At 37.5% G+C, this 22,495-nt stretch overlaps 1 protein-coding gene and 1 pseudogene across 4 annotated transcripts in view; both read right to left on the bottom strand.

Moving 5' to 3' along the window:
* Positions 1-22,495, bottom strand: part of Arhgap5 (Rho GTPase activating protein 5) — an 83,125-nt gene that overhangs the window by 4,752 nt on the left and 55,878 nt on the right. For all 4 annotated transcript variants that reach the window (XM_052738513.1, XM_052738512.1, XM_052738515.1 and 1 more), the window contains exons 4-6: positions 7,159-7,236; positions 4,536-4,667; positions 2,415-2,520 (exon numbers count right to left, since the gene is read on the bottom strand). In XM_052738513.1, the coding sequence (XP_052594473.1) occupies positions 2,415-2,520; positions 4,536-4,667; positions 7,159-7,236 (316 nt within the window). The remainder of the gene's footprint in view (positions 1-2,414; positions 2,521-4,535; positions 4,668-7,158; positions 7,237-22,495) is intronic.
* Positions 12,056-16,662, bottom strand: LOC128110743 (5'-AMP-activated protein kinase catalytic subunit alpha-1-like; annotated as a pseudogene).

Genomic DNA, 22,495 nt, shown 5'->3' with positions numbered 1-22,495 from the left:
TAACATTAGTAGTTCCTGAATGAGAAATAGTAAATAACGTTGTGGTAAAGGAAAGAAAATAGAAAAATTAGAAAAATGGACTTGATAATCCTTGGATATAAAGAGTGGAAGAATATGATCAAATAATCATTCCACAGGATAACTTTACAATCTTGTCAGTCTGTCAAAGAGATGTATGACATGTATTTGTCTTTCTCCTAGAATTCCAGGCCCATCTGTTCACTGCTATATCCCTAGTAATGTGAGAATATGCGAGGGTGGGGGAATGGGGGGTTAGGGAGTAGCTCCTAGTTAGCTTCAGTTATCAACCTGAAACTCAACTGGAGTACTGCCTCAAACAGATTGACCTGTGGGTATGCCTGTAGGCTGTTTTCTTGCTCCAAGATTCACGGAGTAGGGCCTAGCCCACTGTGGGTGGTACTGTTGCTAGGCAAGGAGTGCTGGGTTGTACAAAAACTTAGCTGAGCAGGAGTTGGGGAACAAGTCAGCAGGCAGCATTCCTCCACAGGTTTCTGCTTCAGCTCCTATCCTGACATCACCTTCAATGACAGACCTGAGGAGCATAAGCCACATAAACCCTTTCTTTGTCTAAGTTGCTTTTGGCCATGGCATTTATCAGAGCAACACAAGAGAAAACTAAACTGTGCAGTAGATTGTTCCTTTTCAAACTGAAGTCTGAACAGCTTCTGCTCTATCTCTAGTATTTCTCAGAACTGCAAAGAATGCAAATCATATAATGCTTTCTCAATAAAGCAATGTGGTTCTCCTAGCAAAAAAGAATAATACATATAATAAAAAAGATTTATATATTCTGAAATAAACTTCTTATCATTATAAAGACTAAAAAGCAATAAAACCAGTCCATGAGTCATAATGTGAACAATACTGTTCGCTATAACCCGTCTCTTGACTTTTTCCATCCTTATTTTGGTCAGTTCAAACAAGACCCTTTTTGTGTTCTTCAAACATCAAACAAACCTTTGCCTGTGCTGTTTACTATTGTACATAGCCAAAAACACTTCCAGAATACAGCACTTAGGATAACTTTGAAGGTGGGACAGTACTATGATTCTCTGAGTATGCTCTGCCGTCCTTTTTTCATAATCTTTTAAGTCAAGTCCAATTGTTAATTCAACCTGTTATGTTCACAAGATATTGCTATTCTCTATATTCAGTAAGGTTTACAGCTTCCATGTACTCTGTTAACAAAATATCAACCATTATTTTTCAAAAGGGGAAATTCTACCATCTTACTGTATTTATCAAGTTGACAGGTTTTTTTTTTTTTGTTTTTTAAGAAGGGGACTTGGAAGAAAGGTTATAAAGCCAGTTTAATTTTATATTGCACACTGATAGCAATAATAAAACTTCAAATGTTAGTGAATAGTCTCTTTTAAGAAGAACAGATTAGAATACACTTCATTTGGGCCCTATTATAATTATTGAAGTTTTTATTTTGGTGGAGGGATCAAACTCAGGGCTTCCCAGATACTAGGCAAATGTTCTACCACTGAGCCACACCACAACCCTACAGAATTCTTTAAATTGCCACTAAAAATGTTTTAAATAAACTTTTGATAAGAGTTTATTTTATTTGTATATGTGCAAATAAAATTTTACAGAAATTCAAAACAAAAAACAACCCCCCCCCAAACACTCATTTATTCTTCAGAACAACTTCAATGACGTGTTATTTTCTCTCATTTGATAACTGAGAAATGGGTAGTTTCTCTAAGGTTACAAATAACATTGCAAACCGACACCTGCTTGACTACATTGTCTGAGCAAGTCTTAATACTCAATACTACAGTGCCTGTTACTGAACGACAATTCCAACCGGAACATATGTAGAGTTATGAATACAGGAATTAGTGTCTCTTATTTTGAGTAACAGGATAGACATTTTGCGGTAAAATTTCCACATGTGGAATACACAAACTACGCAACACAGTCTAGAACACCAGGTGAAGTGAACCACACAACAGTTGCACTCTACTTATCATCCCCTCTTCAAACCCCGATGTCTCCAACTCCAAAGATGTTGATTTGGTTATTTTGGTTACTGTCATTTTTTTTTCCAACTACAATTCTAAGATTCCACACAAGAGAAGTACTAAAGAAAACTAAGAAAAAATATATTGTTGGGCTGGGTATATAGTTCAGTGGTAGAGTGCTTGCCCAGCATATGGAAGGCCCTGGGTTTAATTCCTAGTGTAATAACTAAGCAAACTCTGATTATACGTGCAAAATATTATCACAAAGCTTTATAGATATGAATTAGATAATATATACAACCATTACAAAGGATCCAAACAGAACCTGGTTAGTCAGTATTCCCCTTAGTAGAAGTTATAATTATCCAGCTTATAAAGGTTACAGGTTTGAAACACAATGTGCATTTTATTTGCAAGTACCTGTTTAGATGTGTTATCACATATCTGAATACATCATAGTTTACAGGATGAAATTTCTTAACAATTTCTTTCAAGGCGTGAAGGCGTTCTGTTTTATCTGGGATTTCTGTAAAAGAAAAAAAATTTGTATAAAATGAATAAACTTTCAAATATCTAATACAAACTTCCAGTTAATATTTCCTATGAAAATTAAGACTGAGGTATATTGTACTTCTATATATACAACTACAAATTTATTTAGAATTCTAATTACTTAGAAGTACGTTAGTCTCTTTAATATTTGCACAATGGATTGTAAGAATTTCAGGCTTTATGTGTACAACTACTCAGTCCTACAGCTGAACAACAAAAGCAATAACCCACAACACTGATAAATGAGCCTTGTGTATCTTTCGATGACATTTCTGAAACATGAACTTTTTAATTTTAACGTGTCATCAAGGTTTTCTTTTGATAAAAGTATGTCCCTCGGGTTCAAAGACTTCCAAAAGCAGTGCTAGGCACAATGTAACCCTGAATCCATAGTTATCCACATTGCACTGACTTGCAATTTCCTTTACCAGTAGCATAAACATTTAATGGAGTTATTTTCCTAGTTAAAGCAAATATAAAACAGGCTAACTAACACACAGTACAGCAATAAATGGGAGGTAAGAGATTTATTTTTTCTCTCTCACTTTACATCATGGTAGAATTATCAAGTCCTAAAAATTCTCACTTGTCACATTTTACTTCTAAACTAGGCCTTTAAAATGAACTTTCTAAGTAGGAAGTTCTAAGGCTAATGTTTATAACCAAGAGATGACACCTGGGAATATGTATAAGGCAACTATACCCTGTGACAATATATTGAAAGTTTTTTGAATCTTTACTTTTTAAAAAGAGATGCTATGTTCCAGATTTTTATTTTTCTATAATTTGTGTGTGTATGTCTTTGTAGGGAGGGGTATGCTGCACAAGTGCAGGTGCCCCACTAGTAAAGGAGAGGGTGTTGGATCACCCGGAGCTAGACTTATAGTTGTCTGTGAGCCACCTGGCATGAGTGTTGGAAACTGAACTCAGGGCCCCTACAAGAGCAGGAAGTGCTCTTTACTGGTGAGGTATCTCTCTAGACCTCTTCTAAAACTTACTTTAAAACTGATTCACTTATTTATGTGTGTAGAGATGGGAGAGGGGAGGCATGTGCCACAGGGCATGGAATAAAGGTCAGAGGACAACTTGTTCAAGTTATTTCTCTCCTTTCACCATGTATGTTTGGGGATCAAACTCAGATTGTCAGGTTTGGTGGCAAGCAACTTTCCCTAAGGAGACATCTTGCTGGTTCAGAACTGTATTTTAACTAAAAACAAATAACTGAGAACTTTTAAAATAAACTAAAGAAGTAATCCCATTTAAAAGACCTTGAATACTTACACTAAAAGGAAAAACCTAGAAATTACATTAATTTTAGCCATTAATTCAAATTAAGCATTCGGTTTCTTGATGCTCAAATGGACTTTAGGTTCCATTTTCAGGATAAATGATATGTGCATACTAGAAACATCTGAGTGACTGATGTAGGAATACACTTTGAATCAAGTACTCTGACTCACTGCCTTACTCCAAAGTACTTAACAAGTAAAAACATCCTTATCTTCTAGGAGCATTTAACTTCTCTAGGAGGGGCTGTGCAGGCATGCATGAGGACCCAAGTGCAGAGTCTACCACCCATGTAAAAAGCAGCAACATGGGTAGTTTCATGTGACCCCAGGACTGTGGGAAAGAGGAGGAGACCAGAGGATCCTAGGACTTACTGACTGCCAACCTAGCTCCACGTTCAGAGCAAGAGAGAGAACTTATCTTGGAATAAGGTGGACAGTAATAAAATAGCACACCCAATATTCTCTTCTGGCCTCAAAGTGCACCTTCTCCCTGCCCCTCATTATCTGTGGAAGTAGCTAAAAACAAATATCCCTAAGGACATCCATGGGCATCCTGACTTTATTTAAATTTGGTGGAAATCTTTAAGACATATTTTGAATAAAGTGAGTTTTTAACTAAAAATTCTAGTGCATAGTTGATTCTGGCAACCAACATTCAAAACCACTATCCCCATCCCCGCAAAAGGAAGTTTTTGCTTACTCGCTGCTTCCAATAGCTCTGGATGGAGTGAATATGGAATCAAAGGATCTGGCAGATCAGCAAAGAAAGCTTTGAGAGCTCCAGCTACTGCATTAACTGTCACTTCCATGGATACTAGATTGATATTATGATCTATAAGACAGAATCAAAATTTAATTTATATAATGACATTTTAACTTACTGCAGAGATACAGTGAACACGCATCTTTCTGCCAAAAGACATTTTTCATTAATTGCTTTTCCTCACAGGCCAGCAAACTATAGAGATCAGGAAGACAACCCCATGCAAAAAGCATTTTATTCACAAACACTGTATGGTATATATCAGCATAGAGTTCATTAAAGAATTTTAATTACACTGTTATTTTAATTACTTGTTTATACACAGACTATTTAAAAGACTATAAGAAAACAGAAAGACAAACAATACAAATGATGTATAACAATTCTAATTTGGACCTTTAAACTTTACTTTGTAATGTTTTAAGTAAACAGGTTAAATAATTACCTCATCAGTAAAGGGCTGATTTAAAGAACAAGAATGGACATGCTAAAAGTGTATCAAGTCACTTACATGTGAAAATACAGATGAGAAAAAAATCATCCCATGACTTAGAGACAGCTGTTATTATTTTATAGCATTCTTTCTTTGAGCCCTTTCATGATCACTTAAAGAAAACATGACCCATTTACACATCTTACTGGACAACCATTATCTCATTAGCCTTATATTTATTCTTTCATCTCCACTGTGTGAAGAAAAAATTAGATCTAGAAAGATTAACTTGCTTGAGGCATAGACAGTGGCAAGACTAAAAAATAAAACCACTAAACTGAATCCAAGAGCCGCAACTATTACTCTGCCCTCCTCACTCAAAGTGGAATTGTACCAATTTGACATAAAATACAGTTTCTCTAATAGTTCTTAAAAAATATGGTAGAGTACTTTTGGCAACACGGCATACTTTTACACAGGAATATACAACCCAACAAGTAATGTTTTGTCATTTTAACAAACATAAATAATTATTCTACCTCACTACAATATACAACATTCATAGACACATAAGTAGTTCTCCCTCCTCTCTTTAAATTACAAATACTGCAACAAATACCTTTAACAAGATCATGCAAAGGCATTTGGAATACAAATTCCTTGAAGTAGAATTTCTAAAACAAAGGAATCTGAATTTTAATATTCACAAACTGCCTCTCAAAATGTACCTACAACAGATATAGAAAATATGTTTGCCTACATTACCAATAATCTTTTTCACTGATAATAAACATAATCTTTTCTTTATTTATTTTTTTTTTTGGTTTTTCGAGACAGGGTTTCTCTGTGTAGCTTTGCGCCTTTCCTGGAACTCACTTGGTAGCCCAGGCTGGCCTCGAACTCACAGAGATCCGCCGGCCTCTGCCTCCCGAGTGCTGGGATTAAAGGCGTGCGCCACCACCGCCTGGCAATAAACATAATCTTAAAATAAAAATTTGTCATTGGTAGAGGCTGAGTATATATATATATACTGATGGTTTATCTGTATAAGTTACTCTATATTCTCAAGATTTTGTTCTTATATTCTTACACAGAATTTTTTTCATTTTTAGGTAGCCTAGATTGTTATTCATTTATGCTTTCTAGGTTTCTTACTAAATTTAGGCCCTTTCCAGTCAAAGACTATAAAAATATTCACTTATTTCTAGTAAATTGATTTTCATTTTTTAGTTTGATCTTTGATCACACATGGAATTCCTTACTAGTACAGGCTCACTTTTGAATTTACTCCTAAATATTAGTTATCTGTTACATTACATAGTGCCATTTCTGATATAACTGTTGCTAATTCATCATAAGTAAATGTACTGCCTTTTTAATTCTGGCATTGACTTTATAGATTCTATTAATCTTCTATTTGTAGATAGCTTATTGGATCAGAAATATAAAATAGGGCAAAAACGTACCAGTGTCCATAATCTATCATAGCTTACCTCAAAGTGTTTGCTTTACATTAATCACCACAGTCTCAGCACATAAAGAAATTCTCACTTCTAAATAAGACCTATAAATACTCGGTTTTAATTCTGAGTACCCTTCTTTTCAATAAGTTCTTTCTTGTCTTCTAGCCTTCACACACCAAAATATAGATGCAATACCATATTCTCTGAGCCCATCTGTTTCAACTGTGTCAAGTCTTTGTTTTATTCTAAATGTATTTTAAAAGTTAAATATTTCCAACTTCCTCTTCCTGTTTCCTAATATCCACCTTCCTAAGAAGACTCTAAAAGAATCAACGTTTTCTTTCTCTTTCCTTCCTTCCGTCCTGTTTATTTTTGATACAAAATTTCACTATTTGGCCTTGGCTGTTCTTGAACTGCCTCCGCCTCCTGGGAATAAAGGTATGTACCACCATGCCAGGCTCCGGATTTTCTTGTTAGTATGTAGACAGACCTCTCTCAGTTCTTCTATTCCTTTACTGTGGCAACTACCATATATTTAATATTTCTAATCACACTTTTAAATGCTCTCCTCTCCACATCCACTTCTATAAGAAGTTTCAAATAAAATTTCTTACCATAAAATTCTAATAAGGAAAACAGTAAGATAATTTTATTTTGTAATTACCTTGATCAAACTGCTTTTGAATGTTGTCTTGATCAGTTTTATTTCCACTAACGCGGTACAGTCCTTCAGTACATAATCCTAAGAAATTAAAAAATGTTTTTACAAACACATATATCCATAACAAAGAATATGCTTAACTCTAAATCCTTAGCAACCAGTCACAGTTTACAGAAATATTAGAAAACTGATTCCTGTCTAGTATCATTCCAGGAGCAGTATGTCAGGGCCTTTGCATAGGGAAACATTACTTCTCTCTGTTTGTCTGGTTACAAGTATTTCATGCTTTACAAAGTGTTATACTGGGAAAAATTTTCAACTCTCAGAAATCTGTGAAGATAAAATGATCAAAGATTTACTGTCATAAAATTTATGAGGACAAGGTCCTATCCATAAAAACTATGAGTTAATTAACACTGACACAACCAACATGAATTAGTCTCGTAAGAACTCAGGTATGTGAAAGAAACCAGATTATGTCTGATGAGGTGGCACATGCCTATAATCATAGCCCTTAAGAAACTGAGGCAGAAAGATCATGAGGTTCAACAGCAAAAGTCTGTCTCAATGAATGAATGCATGAATGGAAGGAAGTCAGAAACAAAAGAATATATTTAACTTATATAACATCCTACAACAAGGAATTCTTACCTATATTATGAGCAAAAATTTCTAAAAAGCAATTGTTTCTAATGGCTAGAAAATCAGTTATGAAAGGACAAAAATGTGATGAAGATGGTTTTATTCTTGACAGGTACATATATTTGTCAAAAATGCATGCATCTGTACTTGTAAGATCAGTATACTGTGTTCTATGTAACTCATGTCCTTAAAAAATAAAACAAGCAAATCCTGAACACTCTACAATCAGAAGCTGAGAAAATGGCTCAGTGGATAAAGTGCTTGCCATGCCATTCTGAGGACCAGATTTCCAATCTCCAGGACTAGGTAGGTGTGGCAGCCGCCCATCATCCTAGCATTCTGGAGGTAGAACTGGGATTTCTGGGGCAAGCTGGCTAGACAGATTAGCTAGATGAGGCAGTCGGCAAGGTCTGGGTTTAGTGAGATATCCTGCTTCAATAAATAAGGCAGAGAGTAACTGAGGAAGACACTCAACATAACTTTGAGTCTCTGCATCCACACACGTGAGCTGGAGCACATACCAGTGAAAACACACACACACACCCCAAATCAAAAACTCATTCACAACCAGATGACATTAGAATCAATCATTTGGGTAGACCCTAGTATTCAGTTAGAAATAATCAAGAAAACTGAAGTTTCCACAATGAAGAAATATCACATGTGGATGTAGTGTTAATGCTTGCTACCAGCAATTCTTGACTGCTTACCTTCTGATACTGAAATTAATCAGTCTCAAACAGTAGTTAAACTAATGCAAATTATATACATAAATACACACACACACACACACACACACACACACACACACACACACATATATATATATAAAATCACTTATATTATCTCCTACTGGTTATTTTTCTGGTAGAAATCTGAAACAGGTAAAAGTTATAAAAGAAGGGGAGAAAAATAGCTATTATCTTTCCTTTATGATTCAAGCATGCTAATATCATAAAAGAAGACATACTATCTCTCAAGAACACATCACTACTTACTGCTAATGATTTAATGTCCAACTCTTCTTTAAGATCTAGTGCCAGTGGGTTTTTTCTACTTCTTTCATTTGCATTACAAACAAACACCTACCAAATGCATTGTATCACATTCTCTAGATCATTACACCAATTAAAACACCTCTTCCTCATTGACACCTTCTTTGCTATTTCCACTTCGAATCACCTTCTTTAGAATTCCCACAGCACTGTGAAACTGTAACTATCACCACTAAGTACTTTTTATACACTAGAGTAGAACATACTCTGTACGCCAGCTGTAAATGTTAACAGTATTAGCAACGCCCTGTCATCTTCAAGGTCCTTCACACCTTGTAGTGGTTCTCAGGGGAGACAGTGTACTTCAGGGACCACTTGGCAATGCCTAGAAACATTTTTGGATGTGATAACTGGAGGAAGGAGTAAATTAGTTCTTTTGTCGTTGCTGTGACAAAACACACAACAGAAGCAACTTGAGGAAAAATGGCTTTTATTTGTGGGTCACTGTTTGAGAGCAAGGTCCATCAAGACAAGGAAATCACACGAGCAGGAATAGAAAGCAGCTAACTGCATTTTGTCTAAAGTCAGGAAGCATGGCTGTGGAGGGGGATGCAAAGCTTGTCTTTCCCTTTTTACTCTGTCTGGAACTCTCCCTAGCCTAGGGAATGGCTTCCACCCAATTTGACATCATCTAGAAATTTCCACAAATATATTCAGATATTTATCTCCTAGGTGATTACAGATGAAATCAAGTTGGCAATATTAACCATTAAGGGGACCTAATGAAGTTCTGACAATAACAAAGCACAGAACAACAACAATAAAAGAAAATACAGCTAAGCGCATAAGCCAAATAACCGTTTCCACTTTGACTTATAACTTCTCTTTTTGTTGTGATACATTTATACCACAAATGCATAAATTTAACAAATTTATATTAACAGACACCTAATTGGCAAAGATGTAATTTCTGGCAATACCAGAAAGGGATGGAAAATATCTGCAGAGGAGTTTTTATTTACTTTGAAACAAAGTTAAATTGAAATAAAACATGACTGTTTATAGGTTTCAGATGTGCTGGGTGTAGTGGTACAAGCTTTTTTAATCCCAGCACTTGGGAGGCAGTGGCAGGAGGATCTTTCTGAGTTTGAGGCCAGTCTGGCCCTACATAGTTAAGTTCTAGGACAGCCAGAGCTACATAGTGAGAACCCATTTTGAAAAACATCAAAAAAGTTATAATGTTATTTATAACCCCTGGTAAGAATTAAAAAGCTAATTTAAACTCACCTTTTCTCTCTTAACAGATTGATTAAAGAAGAAAAACAAGATGCAGTCTATAAGATACCATCACAGGCCCAATGACACAAATATTTGAATGTAAAGAGATGGAAGACTTACCAAGACACTAGTGCCTGTGCCTGTGGTATCAACTATTTATTTATTTTATTTATAAGTCCAATCACCAGCAACACAAAACAAAGAAAGAAATAAACAAGCACTTCATTTTAAGGTTAACTTTAAGAATCCTAGAAAAAAATAACAAGTCTATACTCAAAGCAAGAAAAATAGTGAATTATAAAATAGAAAATAAAAAAAAAATAGAAAAACAACACCAACACTCAAAAAGTTGGTTCTTTGAAGAGATCAATGATCTGGGCAAGCTTTTTAAATAGACTGACTGAGAGAGATCAGGGGAAGGAGAAGATTCGAATTACCAAAATCAGAAATGAAAATAGTGATATTATTGAAAACAGAGAAACAAGAAAATACAAGACAGTATACTATGACATTTTTATGCCAACAAACACGTAAGTGAAGTTACATGGGTACATTTTTTAGCAATACACACTACCAAAATTCACTAAAGAACAATCAGAAAAACTTAAAAAGATATATTAGTAATAAGCACTAGCTGATCATAAAAACCTGGCAGTAAGAAAAATCCAGAACCACATGGCTTCATTGACTAACTATAATATTCATCCCTTAAAAAAATTATCAACAGGAATTAATCTCAAATTATTAAAAAAAAATTGTTCAGGAATATTCTGTAATTATTTGTGAGAGAAAGTGATTATCCTAAATACCAAAGATAAAGAAATCACCAGAAATGAACACCATGGACCAATATCCCTAATAAATACAAATACAAAATCTTCAACAAAATACTAGTAAACCAATCTAATCAGCATATTACATTTATTACATCAAGCTGGGCGGTGGTGGCGCACGCCTTTAATCCCAGCACTCGGGAGGCAGAGCCAGGCGGATCTCTGTGAGTTCGAGGCCAGCCTGGTCTACAGAGTGAGATCCAGGAAAGGCGCAAAGCTACACAGAGAAACCCTGTCTTGAAAAACCAAAACCAAAAAAAAAAAAAAAAAAAAAAAAAAAAAAAACAACAAAAAAACATTTATTACATCAAGACCAAGATTTATTCAAGGATAACAAATTCAACCCACAGAAATCAATTAATGTAATAGACCACAGGAGGAAAAATCTACCTGAATATCTGAATCCATACAGAAAAAGCATTTGACAGAATTCAACACCTTTCATGATAAATTATCAGTAAGGGGAAAAATAAGACTAACTTCTAATAAATCTAGAATACAATCAACAGACCAAGCCCAAGACTCCGCAGCACAAAAATTTAAATACTACAGACATAGACAATCTACTTAATGAAATTATAACAAATTCCCCAAATCTAGAGAAAAAAATTAATATCCAAACAGAAGAGGCACTTGGAATCTTAAACAATCAGAGAACGCTGCCCTAACTACATTCAGTGTCACGAATACTAAGCAAAGAAATGATAAAGCAAAGACATCAATTCACAAAGGCAAACACATCAGAAATCAGCAGCCCTGAAAGCCAAGAAAGCCTGGATTGATTTATTTCTAGCCCTGAAAGTAACAGCCAACCAAGATTACTATATTCAGCAAAGCTATCTTTTAAAGTTGATGGATAAATAAGGACATTTGAAAAAAAGCACAAACTAAGGCATAATGGATAAATAAGGTGTAACACCAAGCCAGCACTACACAATACTTAATGGAATACTATAGACTGAGAAGAAAGTCTCAATAATAAGCACATGAGAAAAAAATTTCTTGAGAGGAGTAAGTGGTAGGAATTCATCATATTCAATATCAAACAAGAAAACCTTTAATAATGATGGGGAGAAATCAATGATCAATCAATAATCCAATCTCTCTTCCCTCCCCCCTCTCTCCCCCCTTCCTCCCTCCCTCCCTCTCTCTCTCTCTCTCTCTCCTGAGATTAAAAAACTAAATCCAACCACTGTCTCCATGAAACAGGATTCACTGGTAAAGACACCCACAAACCAAGAATCTCTAAGATAGGACACAATCTAGGCTACAAATCAATGGAATCTAAATAGTATCTTAGTATCTTATCCAAACATATGGCAAGAGAATTAGTAATCAATAGTGAGAAAAACTTCAGAAACTACATGAATACGGATACTGAACAATAACATCTGAATGACCTGTGGGTCACTGAGGGGAAAAAAATTTTGAAATTAAAAACTTTCCTTGAATCTGATTACAATGCAAGGGTAACTTAACCAGAACACTGGGAATATAGCTAAGGAAGTTGGGAGAGGAACCTTTATAGCTATGAGTACTTTATTAAATACTCAGAAAGATCTTGTGGTAGTCTGAATGAAAGCTGTTCCTTAGTCTCAGGCATCTGGACAGTTGGTCCTTGGCTGATGGCACTGTTTGGAGAGGTTGAGGAGGTACAGCCCAGCTGAAGTCCATCACTGGAAGCCAGCTTTTAGATTACAAGCCTCATGCCACTTTCAGTTCACTCTCTGTGCTTGCAACTGACAGGGTCAACTTTTGGGTTCCTAAACCTGCTACTTGCTGACATGCCTCCCATACGACAGAACCTCTGGAACATAAAGCCAAAAGAAACTGTTCCATACATCACTTTTGGTCTGTGTTTGTGTTGAGTATTTTCTTTTAACTTTATAAAAGCTAGAGTTGTTTGAGAAAGGGAACCTTAAGTGAGAAAATGCCCCACCAGACTGACCTATGGCCAAGCCTATGGTGTACTTTCTTAATTAGTGACTGATGTGGGAGGTCCCAGGGCACTGTGGGTAGTGCCATCCCTGAGCAGGTAATCCTGGGGTGCGTAAGAAAGCAGGCTGAGGAAGCCTTGGGAGCAGATTAGTAAGAGGCACTCCTCCATAACCTGTTTCAGTTCCTGCCTACAAGTTCCTGCCTACAAGTTCCTGCTTTAAGGTCCTGCCTTGGCTTCCCTCGGTGATGGAGTGACCTGAAAACTGTAAGATGAAATAACCCTCTATCTCCCAAAGTTGCTTTTTGGTAGTGGTGCTTTATTACAGCAATAGAAATTCTAAGAGAGTTTGATCACAGATGCAGCAAAGTAACACTGACCTCAAATAGATAACCTAATAATGAATCAAAAGATCTAAAAAACAAAAACAAAACAAATCAAAACTCAGACAATTCAAACTCAGAGCCAGCAGATGACAAAGAAATCGTAATGATCAGGGCTCACAGTATCTGATTTCAAACTATGCTACATACTCATAGTACTAAAAACAGCACAGTACTGGCACAAAAAGAGACATGTTGATCAGTAGAAGAGAATAGAGGATCCAGAAATAAACCCCCAGAGTTACAAACACCTAATTTTTTATCAAGTTCTCAAACACACTCCCTCTCCCTCTCTCTTAAAAACCCAAACCATATACAGGGGTGGGAAGGCAGTCTCTGTACCAAAAGGTGAAGAAGGAATTAGATCTGTGTTTCTTACTCTATTTAGAAAAAAATCAATTCCAAATGAGTCTAAGACATGAAGCTCTGAAAGTGCTAGAGGAAAAAGATACTTCAAGATATAGGCATAGGCAAAGAATTTTCAGAAAAAGACAGCACTAACACAGTAAATAACCTGAAGAATTAGAAAAAGGGATCATACAAATTTATGAAGCTTCTGCACAGCAAAGAAAAAAATTAGCAGAAAAGACACATGCTACAGAACAGAAGAAAATCTTTGTCAACTACACACACACACACACACACACACACGAGAAAGGGACAAATACCATTCTATACCATAAAGTTTTACTATCAGGCTGGGGAGATGGCACAGTTCTCAAAGTGCTTGCCATGCAAACGTGAGGACCTGACTTCAATTTCTCAGATGCCATGCTAAAATAAGTAAATTAATAAATAAATGATGGTCCGAAGGGGAAGCTCAGTGGTTAAGAGCATGTACTACTCTTGTGGAAGACTCAAGTTCAGTTCCCAGCACCCATATGGGGCATCCTACAACCACCCGTAACTCTAGCTTCAAGGAATCAAATACTTTCTTTCTTTTTTTTTTTAGGTTTACTGTGCAAGAATTTTAATTAGATTTGCACACATTTCAAAAAATTCTATTGTGTGACTTCCTGGTCTTGGAGCTAAGTCAACAGGAGAAAAGTCGAGTGAGGTCACAGACGAGGTAAGAGAAACTTCTGAGGGCTTTCCTGGAGCCTCAGCATCGGAGTCACTCCTTTGGCAAGATCGATAGTTGCTGATGGATCCCGATCACTGTGGAGTAGCCGTCCCTGATTTGGCTTCTGCAATTTCATCAATACTACGGAAATCCAATAAGTAAGTCCGACTATCCACTTGATATAGCTGTAGACTCATTTTGGAAAATGTGCTCGTCACAGGATTCTTCCTTCGTACATGCAAATAGGGGTTTACAACCTTCCATTCATAATCCAATTGCTTGATTGCTCTACATACTTCTGCCATGATATCATTTGGTCGACTCTGACTTCTAATTCCCAGATGTCATTTTGCTTTCCGGACACCTTGGTGTTTGGATTTCTGTGGGTTTAACTCATCAAGGGTATGCTGTGCCCTTGGTGTCTCAGCAACCAAGAAGGGGACTCTTTCAGGATGGGGCCGAGTTAAATGGTGGTCATCGAGGAAAGAATCGGGCGGGCTGGCTGCCAGGTAGAAATCCTTGGCCTCGTTCATTATCCTCCTGTTGTCTATGATGAGATGGTAGGCTACCGCCAGCGGGTCCTGGTGATTTCTGTTGTACAGGCAGCTGAGAACCTCCTCTTCCGAGCACTCGAACTTCTCACACACTTCTTTTAAGGCTTCATCATCAATCATGGTTGAACTGTACGATGGATCCTCAGGAAAGAGATATTTTGGAAGGTCCTGTTTAAACCATTCATGTTCCCTGATATCTTTTATTGTGGCCCTCTTCATGGGATCTACCTGCAGCATATGCTTCAAAAGGCTGATGACAGAGGGATTTAAATACTGAGGGGTATAAAAAAATCCCATCGCATATCTTCTTAAAAAGCGTTGGCACATGGTCATCGTCAAAGGGGAGGGTTCCACATAACAAGGCATAAAGAATGACACCACTAGCCGGGCGGTGGTGGCACACGCCTTTAATCCCAGCACACGGGAGGCAGAGGCAGGCGGATCTCTGTGAGTTCGAGGCCAGCCTGGTCTACAGAGCGAGATCCAGGTAAAGGTGCAAAGCTACACAGAGAAACCCTGTCTCGAAAAAAAACAAAAAACAAAAAAACAAAACAAAACAAAAAAAAAAGAATGACACCACTGCTCCAGATACCCACCTCGGGGCCTGCGTACAATCTTCCTGAAATCACTTCCGGGGCAGCGTAATTGGGTGAGCCACAGCTTGTTCTCAAAAATTCACCATCGGACATCATGTTTGAAAGACCAAAATCAGCTATCTTTGCATTCATGTGTGCATCAAGCAGGACGTTCTCAGGTTTCAAGTCTCTGTGGACCACCATGTGCCTGTGACAATAATCCACACCAGAAAGGATCTGTTGGAACAGACGTCGACTTTCCTTTTCATCCAACCTTCCATTTTTACAGATATAATCAAATAGCTCTCCTCCTGAGACATATTCCATCACCATGAAAATATCAGATGGTAGGTGTACTGATGACCTGGTACAGTTTAATGATGTGAGGATGCCGGAAAAGCTTCAGGTTCTGAATCTCTCTGCAGATTTTCCCAACCACGTGGAGGCTCCGGATCTTCTGCCAGTTGAGTATCTTCACAGCCACTTTATGGCCAGTTAATTCATGCTTGCCCACCTTCACTTTGCCGAAGGTGCCGACGCCCAGCGTGTCCCCCAGAATGTAGTGCCCGATCTTTACCCACCCGTCGTGCTTCTGCTTCTCGGCGGTCGCCATCTTTCTCCAGGAACTGAGTCTGCGCATGGCCGGAATCAAACACTTTCTTATGGATTCCATGGGTACTTGGACTCATACATTCACAAAACCACAAAGATATACAAAATTTAAAAAAAAAATAAAAGAAATCTCAAAATAAAATAAAACAAAGCCCGGCATAACAGGACATGCCTCTAATCTCAGTGTTTGGGAGTGGAGACACGGAAGAAAATAACACAAAATAAACACAAAAATAAATTATCCAATCGACTAATGGGATAATCAACAAATTTCAAAAGAAAACAGATGTCCAAAAAGTGTGCAGTATCTTTTGATACCAGAGAAAAACAAATTAAACTTTTCAGAATCCATCTTTACCCTAGCCAGAATGGCTTTTATGAGAAAATTAATTACAGGCTGAATTCGTTGCTCCATTTGTAGACTGCTTACTTATCATGCATGCACAAAACCCTGGATTTGATTCCCTGGCACTGCATAACGGGACAGGATGGCACACATCTATAATTCCAGTATTCAGAGGTAGAGGTAAGAGGATCAGAAGTTAAATGTCATCTTTGGCTACAGAGTGAGTCTGAAACCAGCCTTGGTCCAGACTCTCCTCCATTCTCCAAGAAGTAAAGTCTAGAGAAATGCTTAGTTGTTAAATTAAAAAAAAAAAAAAAAAAGCCGGGCGGTGGCGGCGCACGCCTTTAATCCCAGCACTCAGCACTTGGGAGGCAGAGCCAGGCAGATCTCTGTGAGTTCGAGGCCAGCCTGGGCTACCGAGTGAGTTCCAGGAAAGGCGCAAAGCTACACAGAGAAACCCTGTCTCGAAAAACCAAAAAAAAAAAAAAAAAAAAAATCTGTACTGCTCTTGCAGAGGACCTGAGTTCAGGTTTCAGCACCCACACTGAGTGGCTGACATTCGAGTGAAGAGAATATATACTGCTGGGGAGAATGTCAACTTGTGTAGTCACTATGGAAATCAGTATGGATGTTTCTCAGAAAACTACAACTAGTCACCACATGACACAGCTATACTATACTCTTGCTTATACACCCAAAAGGCTCCTAACACTCCAAAGAAATATCACAATCCGTGTTTATTGCTGCACTACTTATAAGAGCCAAGAAATGGAACCAGCTTAGATGTCTATCATCAGATGAACAAATACAGAAACTGTGATACATACATATATACAAGGGTATTCAGAGGCAAAGAAAAATGAAATCATTTGCAGAGAACTGGAAAGACATTAAACAAAATATTCTGACTCAGAAAATACATTTTCTCTGTATGCTCATCATTAAGATTAAAAATGATACATGAGTATATAAATATACACATATAATAAAAGAAAAGCTTCAAGTACTAGGCTATGAAATTTCAGCCCCAGATGGCCTGAACTTACTATATGTAGATCAGGTTGGCCTCAAACTCAGAGAAATTCACCTGCTCCTGCCTCCCCAAGGGCTGGGATTCAAGTGCAATTGCACTTGGCCCCATACACGATGTATTTTTAATTAATTAATTAATTATTTATTAATTAATTATGTATACAGTGTTCTGCCTGCATGCCAGAAGAGGGCACCAGCTCTCATTACAGATGGTTGTAAGCCACCATGTGGTTGCTGGGAATTGAACTCAGGACCTCTGGAAGAACAGCCAGTGCTCTTAACCTCTGAGCCATCTCTGCAGCCCACATACACTATATTTTTAAAGTAAGAGTGAAGAGACAACTAGATAAGGAATAATACAAATGTGATTTAATAGACCTTAATACAATGTATTAAAAACTGATATAAACCGGGCGGTGGTGGCGCACGCCTTTAATCCCAGCACTCGGGAGGCAGAGCCAGGCGGATCTCTGTGAGTTCGAGGCCAGCCTGGACTACCAAGTGAGTTCCAGGAAAGGCACAAAACTACACAGAGAAATCCTGTCTCGAAAAACCAAAAAAAAACAAAACAAAACAAAACAAAACTGATATAAGACAAAAGTTGCTAAAAAAACAGGCAAGGCTTATCTATTAATAGTATAGGCACAATGGAGAAGAAATCAGATCAAGAAGGGGCAAGAAAGGAAAGGGAAGTGGGAATGCGGGGGAATTGCTCAAGTATGCTATGTACATTACATATATGCAAATGGCCTATGTAACCCAGTATTTTTTAAGTCAGATTTAAAAGATAACTCAACTTGGACTAGGAAAACACAACTGTCACTATTATAAATAAACAAAATCAAAGGGAAGTAGTTTGGGGGAAGATGAATTACATTTTGATTTTGTCAAGTACAAGCCATCTCATTTTAACTAGAAATGTTCAATAGGCAGTTCAGAATATATTAATACATTTGAAGTACAAAAAACAAAGATCTGGAGGGTAATTCTTATAAATGTGATGGCCCCAGCCAAAAAGCAAGTATCAATCAGATATGAATAAATGGCATCATAAAGGTGATGGCTATAAATTACTGAAGCTGTAAGAAGATATTTTAGTAAAAGCAAAAAATAAAGAAATGTCATATGCAGAAATATGTTTTTACTTAAAACAGGATTTAATGTTTCTTAATCAAATGCCCACTGTGTGTCACGTAAAAGGATATTTGTGTGATACAAGATATGTAATGTATTGTCCTGGGTATTACACAGCATACAGTTCAAGAGGCCAGCTATTCTGAGCGTCAGAACACTGACTGAAATAAATATGTTCATGCTATTTTTAATTATATTAGCAATGAAACTCACTCAAACTAAGTGAGGTTTCTCATCTACTAAAAGCTGGCAGTTGATGAAGTTAATATTAATGGAAGAATTCCTAGCAGTACTATGTGACATTTCCGGCAGAAAACCATTACACGAGTAAGACTAAAGGCAGTGCTTTCCCAGCTTATCAAGTACAAGTTTCTTTCTTTTTTTAATGCCACAAGGCCAGGAGTCCATGTCAATTATTTTTACTTTACTGAACTAAAATGTGTCCCTACTTTTTAAAGCTATTTAACTGATAATCATTAAAAATAACAGTGGCTATTGACATTTGTTATTTCCATTACATGTAATTAAAATTTCACAAGGCATATATTATGTACATCATTTTCATTCAATCTTAAAAAAAAAAAAAGACTGTGGCCAGGATCTCCACAACTTGGGGCGGTGCAAGTCTTGAACCCAAGGAAAAAAATCTATACCCCTCTCAACTTGGTGAGAGAAGCTTCTTCATGCAGCCCATACTTGTTAATACAGAGACTCGTAGCTCGTCAAATGCGGAGTGCCGAGTATAAGTAACTGAGTGCTCATCTATATCCCCCCCCCAACTCTCAAGGCTCAGGGAACATCACAATAGAAGAGGCAGAAAGAATTTAAGAGTCAGTACATGGGGGTGGGGGTGACTTCTAGATATGACATGTCTGTTGAATACGTCAACTCACAGAGCAAGCCAATCAAAATTCCAGCATGCGCCGGGCAGTGGTGGTGTATGCCTTTAATCCCAGCACTCAGGAGGCAGAGGCAGGCGGATCTTTGTGAGTTTGAGGCCAGCCTGGTCTACAGAGCGAGATCCAGGAAAGGCGCAAAGCTACATAGAGAAACCCTGTCTCGAAAAACCAAAAATTCCAGCATGCACAAAAGGGGCCAGGGGACTCCAAAGTTCCACCCTAAGCCACGTAGCTACTAGCAAGTAATGGCTGCTAAGTAGGAGGAAGTCACTCTATTTTGGGGATTTTCTCTGGTTGGCTGGCCATACTCCAGTAGATGGCTCCAAAACCCACCTGAATATGGAAAACACTAATTGGTCTTAGGGGGTTATTAATAACAATTAAACACGGAAAGTTGGGAGATGGGGCAGGGTTCACTAATGGGAGTTTGGAGGGAGGTAGTGGTGGATAGATATGATCAAAAAATACTGTATAAAAATATGTGGAAATTTCAAAGAATACACAAAAAATTATTAAAGAGCATTTATTAAAGACACACGATTAACACAGTAAAAATAAATTCCTTAGTCACATGATGAACAAGCTAAAATCATTAGTTGGTCCTATTCAAAGCATAAGAGATATCCTCTTGAAATGCCTCCCAATGATATGGGTGAATGGTTTCTTCTCTCTACAAGGTCTCTATCTTTGGGAGCCAGATAGCAATTTTATAATTACCAAAAAATACTGAGCATTTGAAGATTTACGTGAGAGGTTACTAAAATAAACTAAAATTATCAACATATCAGAATGTGATAGGATAAGTCATAAAAAGAAATTCCAAAGATCAATGCCATGTATCATTAAAAACTGCTTTTGGCCGGGCGGTGGTGGCGCACGCCTTTAATCCCAGCACTCGGGAGGCAGAGCCAGGCGGATCTCTGTGAGTTCGAGGCCAGCCTGGGCTACCAAGTGAGTTCCAGGAAAAGGCACAAAGCTACACAGAGAAACCCTGTCTCGAAAAACCAAAAAAAAAAAAAAAAAACTGCTTTTGTATAACAAATATTAAAAAAAAGTTTAGTTTTTCGTTTTGAAAAAAGTATGAATGTTTAAATGTGTATCATGTATTAGATAATCACACAGAAAACTTATCTGTATGGAATCATAGGTGATTTTTAGACTGCTCTTTATGGATTAATTGGTATGTTCTATTCTGTTACTTTCCTAGAAACTTCTGGTTATCAAAATCACATGTGGGGCTGGAGAGATGGTGCAGAGGTTAAGAGCAATGATTATTCTTCCAGAGGTCCTGAGTTCAATTCCCAGCAACCACATGGTGGCTTACAACCATCTGTAATGAGAGCTGGTGCCCACCTTCTTCAGGCATACATGCAGACAGAAACTGTATACATAATAAATAAACAAATCTTAAAAAAAATCACCTGTAAACAGTTAACAGCTGTGAGTCTAGACTAGAGTCGATTATAAGTCAGTTAAGTTTTTGGGTTTTTCTTCCTCTACTAATTCAATGTAACTGTACACACATTTGATTTATTTCATATCACAATGAAGGTTTATGCAAACAGTAAACATTAAGCAAAATTGATTCTATTATCAATATTTTCATTTGGGGCATTTAAAAGGGTAAAGGATCAAGTGTTTCATCAGAATTGGACAACATTCCTTTTCCTGTAGAAATTCTGTCATTAAAAATAAAATTACTGCCAGACTCAGTGGCACACACCTTTAATCCCACCCACACTCAGGAGGTAAAGAAAGCACTCTGAGCTTGAGGTAGGCCTACAGAGTTAAGTTCCAGGATAGCCAGGACTACCTAGTGAGATCCTGCCGCAAAACGTAATTGATTTAAAAGTATTGAGTGCAGCAGGGAAGGAGAATGAGAACCAAGTACAATGACATGACTGTAAGAAGCTGCCATGAAGCCCATTGCTCTGTATGCTAACTCAAATGTTTAACGAAAGAAAACCAGGTGTTCATGTAACTTTAAATTATGAAAACTCTAGCACAAATATGTTAGCCTTTTGTTCCTACAATAAGATAGACAAGGACATTTAACTTTCTAACGAAGATGGTTTTAGTACCAGCATCAGCTCTCAGCTGCATCATTACAGTAGAAATGTAATCTTAACAGAAAGGAAGTCAGAGAGCTGGAGGGCCAAGCTCAGGCTTTTATAACCTTCTCTCAAAAACTATCCTAATCACCTTAGGAAAGGATCTAAGGACTTTGAAACAGCATTCATCTCTTGAAGGTCCACACTACTTCTCAACACCGCCACATTAAGGACCAAGCTTCTAACATATACAAGGCAGTTAAGTCCAACCCCATTACCACCAATGCCTGCAAAACTTCTACTACAAGGTTCTTTGGCAAAAACAGACTTCAACCATAACAAATGATCCCACTCTCTGAACTTCTTATCTATCTATCTGTCTCAGTTAGGGTTTCTATTGTTGTGAAGAAGACACAGTGCCCACAACAACTCTTATAAAGGAAAACATTTCATTGAGGTGGCCTCTTAAAGTTCAGAGGTTCAGTCCATTATTATCATGGCAGGAAGCATGGCTGTGTGGCAGGCAGACATGGTACTGGCTACATCTTGATCAGAAGGCAACAGGAAATGGTCTCAGTGTCACACTGAGTCAAGCTTGAACAAGAGATCTCAAAGCCCGCCCCCAGTGACACACTTCCTCCAGTAAGGCCACACCTACTCTAACAGTGCCACACCTCCTAAGAGTGCCACTCCCTGAGATTATGAGGGCCAATCACATTCAAACTACCACGCTACCTACCTATCTACCTATCTAATTTTATTTTTTGAGACAAGAGTTTTATAACACAGCCCTTGGCTGGTCTCAAACTTATATAGCGGTCCACCTGCCTCTGTCGCCCAGGTACTGGGATTAAAGGTGTATGCCACCATACCTGGCTTTCTTTTTAAGGGGGGAGGGGGAGATAATTCCGATTTTAGTTTGGAAAATATTCTTTAAAAAAGGATTTTTAATTTTAATTATATAGTATGTACGTGTGTTTGTGTAGGGGTATGTGCACATATGTGAA

The sequence above is a fragment of the Peromyscus californicus genome, unplaced genomic scaffold, assembly GCF_007827085.1.
Source record: "Peromyscus californicus insignis strain IS unplaced genomic scaffold, ASM782708v3 Scaffold_15__1_contigs__length_86483966, whole genome shotgun sequence".
Lineage (NCBI taxonomy): Eukaryota > Metazoa > Chordata > Mammalia > Rodentia > Cricetidae > Peromyscus > Peromyscus californicus.
This window is presented reverse-complemented; position numbering and strand designations above follow the sequence as displayed.